Source organism: Hyaena hyaena, unplaced genomic scaffold (assembly GCF_003009895.1).
Source record: "Hyaena hyaena isolate Hyena2069 unplaced genomic scaffold, ASM300989v1 scaffold_144, whole genome shotgun sequence".
NCBI classification, from domain to species: Eukaryota; Metazoa; Chordata; class Mammalia; order Carnivora; family Hyaenidae; genus Hyaena; species Hyaena hyaena.
This window is the reverse complement of record NW_024080776.1, coordinates 1,204,216-1,214,821: the sequence shown is the minus strand read 5'-3', so window position 1 is coordinate 1,214,821 and position 10,606 is coordinate 1,204,216. Positions and strand designations below refer to the sequence as shown.

The 10,606-nt window shown below is 44.6% G+C and overlaps 2 protein-coding genes across 6 annotated transcripts in view; one reads left to right on the top strand and one right to left on the bottom strand.

The window, feature by feature from the left end:
- Positions 1-3,339: 3,339 nt before the first annotated feature.
- On the top strand, positions 3,340-10,105 carry LOC120236027 (small vasohibin binding protein). Of its 5 annotated transcripts, none has more exons than XM_039238610.1 (3): positions 3,340-3,402; positions 4,204-4,368; positions 9,687-10,105. In XM_039238610.1, exons 2-3 carry the CDS (start codon positions 4,255-4,257, stop codon positions 9,771-9,773), a joined length of 201 nt encoding a protein of 66 aa, XP_039094541.1. In that variant the 5' UTR covers positions 3,340-3,402; positions 4,204-4,254; the 3' UTR covers positions 9,774-10,105. The 5 variants fall into 5 exon arrangements, with proteins under 5 accessions (XP_039094541.1, XP_039094543.1, XP_039094542.1 ...); XM_039238612.1 differs by having other exon boundaries at positions 3,348-3,402; positions 4,223-4,368; XM_039238611.1 differs by lacking the exon at positions 3,340-3,402 and adding an exon at positions 3,412-3,788 and having other exon boundaries at positions 4,223-4,368.
- Positions 4,184-10,606, bottom strand: part of TMEM269 (transmembrane protein 269) — a 28,687-nt gene continuing 22,264 nt past the window's right edge. The window contains exon 6 of the mRNA XM_039238606.1: positions 4,184-4,264. Coding sequence (XP_039094537.1) covers positions 4,230-4,264 — 35 coding nt within the window. The 3' untranslated portion in view covers positions 4,184-4,229. The remainder of the gene's footprint in view (positions 4,265-10,606) is intronic.

The window sequence follows — 10,606 nt, the reverse complement described above, 5'->3', positions numbered from 1 at the left end:
TTAAATGAGTTAAAACATGTAAAATACTCAGAACAGAGTATTTTACACCCAATATTTAGTAGGTATTACCACTATCTGAGGAAAGCCTTCAACTTCAAAGCTAGAGACCAATATAAACAACAAAAAAACAATCTAGGAGGTGGAAGGAAAAGGCAGAAAATTACAACTGATGTCCTCAGGTATATGAAATGAGAGAAGGTCCTGAATCCACAATATGAAAGCAAGAGGTTGCCAAAAGAAAAGTCAGGTACCAGGAAAAACTCTTAGAAATCACAATTTTATAGCAGAAATGAGAACAACAGACGAAGCAGAGGATGAAGTTCAGGAAAATCTCTTATAAACTAGAATAAGTGAAACCAAGAGGTGGAAAATGAGAAAGAAAAGATTTTAAAACAAAGGAATCGATCACAGAGAAAGTCTCCCAAAATCGAACACTACACGTTTCCTGATTGAAAGGGAGTGTCTAGCACAATGAATGAAAAAGACTTACCATGCCATGTTATTACGAGGCTTCAGAACACCAAGGATGAAGGAAAAATATATACCTAAAAACTTCTGGAGAACAAATGAACAAACAAAAATTACGTAGGAAGTAAAAGAAATCAGAATAAAAATCAGACTTCTCAAAAGCCTAGCTAGCCACATGAGAAGTTAAATGACAATGGATCAAGGCTTTTAAAATTCCAAGAGAATACAATTTCCAACCTGGAAATCTGTACCCTGCCAAACTGTCAAAGATGAGAGTAAAACAAAACCATTTTTAGACAAGCACGGTTTCAAACCTTTACCTCCCATGAGCTCCTTCCTGGGAGGTTACTGGAGAATGCACTCTTCTAAAATGAGAGAATAAACCATGAATACAAAGATCCAGGAGATAGCAGATTTGGCACCGGAGAGAAGTGATGGGAATCCCCAGAATGTGGTTAGGGGAAATCCTACGACAATAGTTGCATCATGAGGCCAAGACAATAATTTGGAGAGAGGAGGATGGGCCTAAGGAATGATATCTCCAAGGGGGAAGAAAAAAATTGAAAGATCAACCAGATTCCCGTGACCAGATCAAGAGATGTTTTATAGTCCAGATGGAGAATTTGGGGGGAGAATTAACAATAGATGTATACGTAACTAAGTGAATGAAAAAAAAAAAGGCAATTTTTTACTCTAGGGGGAAAAAAAGTTATTCAATAAAGTGAATGTAATCTTAGTATGGTATACACCTCAACTATAAGGTGTAGTTGACTCAGCCAACTAGGGAATTATGCACACTGGCCAGCAGTCTGTTGATGATCACAAAAAGATGACAGATGATAAACAGATAGATATCATAAAATCACAGAGGAAGAAGGGGGAGGGGATTTTCACTCCTTTCTCTTCTGGACTCCCACTCCTTCCAGACTCCAGCCTCACCTTCCTGATGAAGAATCCCAAACCAGTGTCCCTACACCTGTACCTTTCTGGAGCTAGACAACTGTTCTTGCCTATTGCCACCTCAAGTATAAACTCTCTCTCTCTCTCTCTCTTTTTCACACACACACACACACACACACACACCCCTCTAATTTACCCTCTTCCTCATCCTTTCCCAGAACAACTCAGCATACCTTCACTTTTATCAGTGGCTCCACTATTTTTCCAAATCTTCTACTTCGGCTTTTCCACTCCTTCATCCCTTACATCCAGTCTGTTTTAGATGGCTTTCTAAGGTTTTCCGAAGGTCCATTCCCTGTTTCCAGCTGTAATATAATCTAGTCTAACCGGACTACTTTTATTATTAACAATAATCCAATCAACATGTGTATAGCATTTTAAAATGACATGTATTAGACTTCCTTCTGATTAAAAGAAGAAAGTATAAATCTTGCTAAAGTACAAGTGTTCATTGCAGAAATTTTGGAAAATACAGAAAAGCACAAAGAAGATAAAAATCTCCTCTACTCTCAAAGTAATCTCGATTCACATGTTAGTATGTTTTCACCCGGCCTTTTTTCCATATGTATAGAATAATCTTTTTTGAAAAAATAAAACAAATGTATGATCACGTGGTATGTTCCCCTTTTAAACTTTTTCATTCACTAAAAACTTTTATTATGTCAATAAATATTCTTCCATGTAATTTTAATGACTGCATAGAATCCCATGACACCTATCCTATGATTTACTTAATCAACCCCTATTACAATTATTTTGATTGTTTCCAGTTTTTCACTCTTAAGAATAGTGCTATATCTAATTATTTAGTTAGGACAACTTAGAAGTGGAACTGCTGAGTCCAAGCTTGTGCTTTTGTTATTATTGTGGTGGAGAAAAAACCCACGAAATTTCCCATCTTATGTAAGTGTACAGTACAGTGGTATTAAACATACGCACATTCTTGTGCAAAAGATCTCTAGGACTTTTTCATCTTGCAGAATTCAAAGTCTATATCCATTGAACAGCTCCCTGCTTATCATCCATCAACTGTTTCAATCCTTGCTTAGTCCTTAAAGGAACAAAATTAGGGGGTCTAGACCGTCGTATTTTTCTCCCGATAGGCCATTGTCCTATCCTGAATCCTGGCTGAAATACTTGCTGGGGTGCTTACTAGCTGTGTGACCACGGACAAATCACTTAACTCTCTGTGCCTCTGTTCCCTTATCTGTAAAATGGGGATAATAACATGTTACCATACATGTACATTATCATACATACTTATCAACAGGAAGAAACGAGTTAATAAATGTGAAGCTCTAAGAACAGTAAGTGGAACATCATCAGCCCAGAAGTGAGGCAGCCATTATCATTATTATTACTATTATTATTAGACTGAACAAGATTTCTGTTGTCAAAGCATTTACCTACCATTTTCTTCAAATCTTCTAATAAATGAGAAATGATAGCCAACTATTTTAATTTGTAAAAGTATTTTAAAAGATTGTAAATTGTAACTATAAAAAATGTAATTGTATAATTATATATTATCGATGAGCTTGAACGTTTCTCTATGTTTATATTGGTTATTTACATTTCTGTCCTGATTTCCTTTTTCGAAACACTGTGGCCATCAGGACCTCCCTTGGTCTTCCTAACAACCTCGTAAAGCAAAAAGACGGCCACCATCCCCATTTTTCTAATTAAGAATAGTGACGGCCAGAAAGTTACAATTCTCCTCCCGGGCTTGAGATCTCACTCTTCAAAGCCTAGCAGCTGTCCCAGAAAATATTCCAGAAAAAGCCTTTGTTGTCACCTCTGCCTCTGCACACTCTGGAAGGACTTGGTTATGTCCAGATGTGCTCTCTGCGCACGCGCGACTACCGGGGGCGGGGCCTCAGAGCGAGCCAGCCCCCCCCCCCGCCCCGCCTCCCGGCTCCGCCCCCGGCCCTGCCCAATCCTAGGCGCGGCGGGCTAGCGAGTCCAAGCCCGGAGGTAGGGAAAGGCCTGGTGTCCCGCGTGGGGTCTTGCTGGCGACGCGGCCGGGCCCCGGAGTCCCGCGGCGAGAAGCGCCGGTGCCGACTCCGGATCGCCGCACGTCGCCATCTTGTCCCCGGAGAGGGCAGCGGCGGGCGGGGAGGCGTACCCCGGGGCCGGGCTTGGGCTGCTGGCGGGCGGAGGGCCCGGGCGGGGACCCTTCGGCGGAGCCGGGCCGTAACTGTCGGGCCGGCTGGGGGTGGAAGGCGCCGGGTCGGGGGCCGGAGACCGCACGAGGCCTGGGCCTCCCCGCAGCCCCGCTCCCAGGCTTGGGCTGGCTCGCCCCGCCGGGCCCCCGTGTGCGCACCGTTAGAACAGCGCTGCAGTGTGTGAACGTTTCACAGGTCCTCTGACTTTGGTCCTCGCGCCACAGGCCTTGGAAGGAGGCAGGGAATGGCTGTTGTCCCATTTTGCAGACAGGAAACAGGCTCAGAGTGGGGAGGGGATTTTATTTAAGCATTTACCATCAGGAGAAAGTTTGGCGCACTCTCTTTTCTCTTTCTATTAGTTTTATTCGTTTCTTGCTTTTTTTCTTAGAAATTTGAAAACACAGAAAAATGGAATATTATAACGGTTCGCCCAGTGACGCCCAGCAAGGTCATGGCGGTGGGATTCAGTCTTACTCCACCAAATCCAGCACCCTTTTCACGGGGCCGCTCTGCCTTCTCTGTCAAAGGAAGGCGCTGAGCTCGGGGGATTAGTTAGGGGAGTGACTGGCAGTTCTTTTTCTTTTCTTTCCTTCCTTCTGTTGTTCATCAGTCTCATCCGCATCATCCAGGTCAGCGCTAAGAAGCGTTCGGAAGCCAAGTCATGGATCCACCTGCCCGCAAAGAAAAATCCAAAGTTAAAGAACCTGTCAGCAGAGTGGAGAAGGCCAAGCAGAAATCAGCCCAGCAGGAGCTGAAGCAAAGACAGAGAGCAGAGGTGAGATAAAGATGGTGATGTCCCTGTAGTCTGCTGGAGATGATTCTGGAATAGAGACGTAGGAGAGAGAACGGTGGTGCAGAGTGCTGCCTGTTTCCAGGCAAAGGTTCTCCCGGGAGGAGATCACTGAGGTCCAGAATGATGGAGTGGCAGCCCAGAGTCTCCCGCCAGGTTAGTGTCAGAGCCCTGAGCGGCCCCATGTGATTCCTGGTGCAGAGCCTTTGTGGACGGGAGAAAGGGAAAAGAGAAGGGACAAGGGAAGGAGGGTCAGAGTGAGAGGCAACAAGCGTTGGATGCCCCCAAGCACAGATGTTCAGGATTTGGCCCGTGAGCAGCGAGCTGCTCACAACGGGAAGAGCCCCGAGTCCTAGAGCCACCAGGCCTGTTCCTTTGTTCAGTCGTCAACTTGAGAATGAAAAGCTAAGCTGTTTGCGCTGCCTTTGTCGAAGCACATCCAGACATGGGTAGTTTTATTTTAGTATTTAATATCAGAAGGAGGCTTGCTGCGCTGTCTTTCCTCTTTCTAGCCATTTCATTTGTTCCTTTTTTGAGACATTAAAAAATATAGAAGAACAGACTATTAGACACCTACGTACGCACTCAGCACCCCAGATGGGTGGTGGTTAGTATTTTGTCATATTCGCCTGGAGTCTTTCAGATAAATAAAAATTACATATGAATTTGAAGTTCTCTTTGTCCATTTCCTGTCTAACGCCCTTTTTCCCTGGCTGTGGGCAACCACTATAATGTTTTATGCTTTTACACTCAAATATATTTATAGATGTCCTCGAGCAATATACAGTGTCCTTTTGTGTTTTAAAATTTTATATTAATAAAATTCTATGTTTTGGGACACCCGGCTGGCTTAGTCAGTGGGAGTCTACAACTCTTGATTGTGGAGGTGTGAATTCAAGCCCTGCTGGGCGTAGAGATTACTTAAAAATAAAATCTTTAAAAAAAAATTATCAAAAAATAAATAAGTAGGGGCACCTGGGTGGCCCAGTTGGTTAAGCATCTGACTTCGACTCAGGTCATGATCTTACAGTTCATGAGTTTGAGCCCCACATTGGGCCCTGTGCTGACAGCGTGGAGCCTGCTTAGGATTCTCTCTCTCCTTTCTCTGCCCCTCCCCTACTCATGCACTCATGCTCACTCTCTCTCTCTCTCTCAAAAATAAATAAACATTTAAAAAAAAACATTAAAAACTGACAAAATCCTCCTTTAAAAAAAGAAAAATAAATAAGTAAAAAATAAAATTCTGTGTTTTCTTTGACCCTTTGCTAACATTATGTTTTTTGGAATTATTCATGTTATTATAATAATGTAGTTAGTTTATTCCTTATCACTACTTACAGTAGTCTATTTTTATTTTTTAAATTTTTATTTAAATTCCACTTAGTTAACATATAGTGTAATATTCGTTTCAGGTGTACAATTTAGTGATTGAACACTTTGATACATCACCCGATGCTTATCACCCATCTGACCCATCCCCCCACCCTACCTCCCCTCTAATAACCATCAATTTGTTCTCTATAGTTAAGAGTCAGTTTCTTTGTTTAAGAAACAAAAGATATGAGCATAGGAGAAAAAGAGAGAGATCCAGTAGTCTGTTTTATGAATCCACTTTGGTATATTTACCCATTCTTCCAATAATGAACATTTAAATTACTTATAGATTTTTGCTACTACAGATATCACTGTAGTGAAAAACTTGTACATGTCACAGACGCTTTGGCACCCGTGCTAGAATTTCCGTAGAGCATCTATAACTAGAAGTAGAATCGCTGTGCATATTTCAGTTGTACTAGACATTGCCGTCAAAGAGATGGTACAGTGTGCCCTCGCATTAGCAGTGTTAGACAGTTCTCATTCCTCACTTTTCCTACTTGGTAGCGGAAGACTTCACATTTTTGTTGATTTGATCCGTTCATTAAATACTAAGCTGCTACTAGGTGCCAGGCACAGTTGCAGGAGCTTGAGATCCCTGACTGGACCAGGCAGAATGCCTGCCTTCATGGACTTGTGTTCAGTAGGGGAGGTGCTTTATATAAGTAAACTAAAATCCACCTTTGGATTAAGACAGACCGTCCGAGAGCTACGGACCTAGATTCTAACCAGGTATTCTCCCCTTCTTCACCGCCCCTCCCCACCTGGATCCAGGCCCCGGATGTTCTCACTGCATTGCGCTTTGGGAACAGTGTGAGGGTTGCTCTAAGAAACAAGCCTGAGACAGCTGGCCGTTGTGCACACCGTAAGGATAGGTGCTGTCGACGACATTCTCCGCGTCCTTACTGACATCCTTCTGGGGAGGTTCCACAGGTTAGGTTTATTAGTCCCAACTCCAAATCCCCACCCCTCTGGGAACCCCAGGTCTTCCCATGGGCCAAGATGCTTTGTCTCTCGGAACCCCGGTCCCGCCTTGGTACACAAAGGATGATGACCTCTGCCTCCCAGGATTGTTACGAGTAACAGGAATGTATGTCAGGCACTTAGCACGGGGCGTGGCATGGAGGGAGCAGCAGTGAGTGGCTGCAAGCAGGGACCGCGTGCTTCCAGGCACTTGGGCTGCTTTTATTTGTGAGCACTCTGAACTGCAGGACTGACCGTGTTTGTGGGGATGTGCCGCGGTGGAATATTGGAATACTGAAATGTAACATTGCCAGGCACGGGGCCGGCCCGCACATGCATGACCACGTGTATCCTCACACTAGGGCTTATTGCTACTCCCATTGCTCTGACCGTTGTAAATCCTGCCTGGCACAAGGCAGGAGATAGAAAATAGTGACTTTGTGAGGTAGAAGGTATTATCCTCACTTTAAAGCACAGAACCCCTAGTTACGAAGGGATTGAGGGGCAGGACTGTGAGCTAAATCTGACCTTCGGCTCCTGCTTTTTGCTTTGCCTTACAGTGGCCTTGCTGTTTGCTTTATCTGTGCTGCCTGGAATGTAATCTCCTAAAATAGGAATGTGACAAGAGCCCTGGGGGGAAGAAGAGATACAGTTTCCATTCAGTTCTACAAAGATGGCACATTCTAGAATGTTAGATGTGAGGGAGCGATGTGAGCGGTAAATGGGAACAGAGGGCACATGTGGCTGTGAAGCAGTGTTTGTTTGACACTGTTAGCAACCCTTTCCTTCTCCAAAGTCATTCCTTGGCTCAGAGCTGCTGCCCTATCCTGAGTCCCTTCTTTCTCTGCTTTTTTAATTTTCCCTTCTGCCAGTCTGCCCTCTGGATCTGAAGGTCTCCAGGAAGCTACTTCATATCCTTCTGAGCCCCCAGCTCAGTCATATGCAGATTAAAATGCTCAGTGAAGCATGAATGGATGAAGCAGAGGTTCAAATATATAATATTATATGTATACCAGTATATATATCATATATACTAATCTATATATAATACACAAGAAGCGTGTATTCATATGTATATGTATTGTGTGCAGCTTAAAGAAGATGAATAAGGGACGCCTGGGTGGCTCAGTCAGTTAAACTTCTGACTTTGGCTTAGGTCATGATCTCATGGTTCATGAGTTCGAGCCCCACGTCAGGCTCTGTGCTGACAGCTCAGAGCCTAGAGCCTGCCTCGAGGATTCTGTGTCTCCCTCTCTCTCTGCCCCTCACCCGTTCATACTCTGTCTTTCTCTCCCTCTTAAAAATAAATAAAACATTTAAAAATATTTTCTAAAACTGCAGAAGATGGATAAAACAACCCTGTGCCTACCACCCAGCTGAAGAAATAGAACATGCAAGCTTCTCAGGCCCCACTCTGGTCTTGTCCCCAACCCTTCCCACTAGCATTGCCTAATTCCTTAATTTCATGCTGACTGGACCCTCAGTGTTCTGTACTAATTGACTCTTTCTCTCGGTACCCCCATGTAATATTCTGCGGCCTGACAATACACTATCTCGTTGTGCATGTTTCTGAATGTTTATATATGTTACTACCTTCTGTGAATGGCTGTCTTCACTTAGCTTCTTTTTTTTTGTCCTTAGCTATTCAGATGTATGTATTTATTGTCATTGTGGGAAAGTACACATAACCTAAAAGTTAACCGTTTTAACCGTCAGTATTCTGCTTTTTGAGGATCATTTGTGTTATTTGTAACTGTCTCTGTCACTGTGGGGGATCCCCACTTTCCTTGGTGATGACAGGGTCTCACCCCGGAGACACATGAGGGGATTATAGGCTCATTCACACCTTCTATGGAGTCAGTTTCGATCATTTTATTCTTTGTAGGAGTTTATTTCATTTTAAGTTTTCAAACTTACTGACACAAAGTTCATAATACTTGGATGTAGTCTCCATCAGATCAGTGATTATGTTTTCTTTTTGATGCTAATCATGTTTGTGTCTCCCCCTTTTCATCTCTGTTCACCCTGCCATAGGTTTGCAGGATTTTCTCTGCTGCTTTCAAAGAACCATCTCGCATGGTTAGTGATCCTCTCTTGCACATTTGGTTGCCTTTTCTGCTCTTTGTGTTTTCTATTTGTCTCACTGCTCAGTTTCTCTTTTCCCCCTTTCTTGTCTTCTCTTAAATTGATCCAAGCGATATCCCTCCACACAAACACACTCCTTCAGTTTTGTCTCCTACAACGTGGGGAGTTTTGTGATGCTTCTGTTCTTTAGTGGACAGATCAGCACCATAAGGATAAAGGTGAGGAATGAGGTAGACACCCCACCTGTCACCCAAAAGTCTCTTGCGATTTTCCTTCCACCGCCACTGCCCGCCCTACACCATGTTCTCACCACCTCCCCCCTGGACTATGTGATGATGCCTCATAAAGTGGCCTGTAGTCTCTTTGTCCCCCGTCTGATCCCTCACATGGTCCCCGGTTACCTTTCCCAAAGCAGAGATGTGATCGGGTCGCTTCCCTGCACACCAGTCTCGCTGGCTCTCCAGATCTGGCCCAAGTCCAGCCGCCTCAGCAGACGTGTAAGGCTCCAGCATCCTCGGCGCTTCTCCACCTCCCCACACTCTATAATATCCTTCATATGAGCATGCTTGAAGGTTCCAGAACGAACCCTGTACTCTTCGTTCTGTTTATTCCATCATACCACCCCCTGCCCATCTCCGATGGTGTCCTTTCCGCAAACTCTACTTGTCCAGATCCTACTGAGGCTTCAAAAGCCAGATCAGGCCACCTGCCCGCCTCTCTCCTCATGCTCCAGATGGAATCCGTAGCTGTGTCTTGTGTTCCCTCATCACTCTCCCCTCGTTAATTGCCGCAGGCCCTGCATCTGCCGCTGATGCAGCCTGTGGTATCTGCCAACGGCTTGAGCAGCTGCCTCCGCTGCTAACGTCTCTTGTCCCCTTCAGATCTACGCCCTCAACCGAGTCATGACGGAGCTGGAGCAGCAGCAGTTCGACGAGTTCTGTAAACAGATGCAGCCTCCTGGAGAGTGAGCCACCCCGGCCCCCGACGCGGCCCCGGAGGCTGTGTCTGTCTGCCTGCTGCCTGTTTTAGGCCGAGCCGGTCCACTTGGAACCTTACAGAATGAGACAAGACGACATTTGTGTTCTTCCTAAAACTGGATAAATGGGAACTTCCTGTGTGTGACTCCTGCTTCACTTGGTCCTCCAGTCTGGAGGCCCGATGCTTGCTGAAGAGACTCGTTTTATTCTTCTAAGACACTAGATTTGTTTTCTTTTTTAACTTTTTTCTATCGTTTGAGAAAAACTTCAGTGTCTCTCGTGAAACTGTAGATCTTCTCCAAATAAAATACTGATAAAATGTTCCTTTGCTCACTTTACCTTGTGGGGGGGATGTGTGCCTGGCCATAGAAAGTGGAATCAGAAAGAAAGAAAGAATGTGATAACACTATGTGTGATCTAACTTGAATTTAAGTAAATAAAAATACATTAAGAAGGAAGAATGTAATAGGAAAGACAAGTTGAGGTGAGCAGATGGAACCCTTTGGCCTTCAGGAGGGAGCAGAAGGGAGGAGAGGAGAGAACAAACATCTCAGTGCTTCCAGTTCTTCTTCCTGGGGCAAAAGCCCAGCACACCCAACGGCCCCTGAGCTTTCGGCCACACGGGCATAAATGGGCATAAACACGTGGCACTTTACTCCCACGCGAGCCAGTACTCAGGGCAGAGGCCCGTGGCTAGGATTCCTCCGACCTCATCGGACCAGCAGGGAGAGTGTGCAGGTGCTTTTTGCTTTTCATTCTGGGAGCCACTTTTATCAGGCCTAGAAACGGATGGGAAAATTCAGACTAGTTCCTCAAGAACCAAT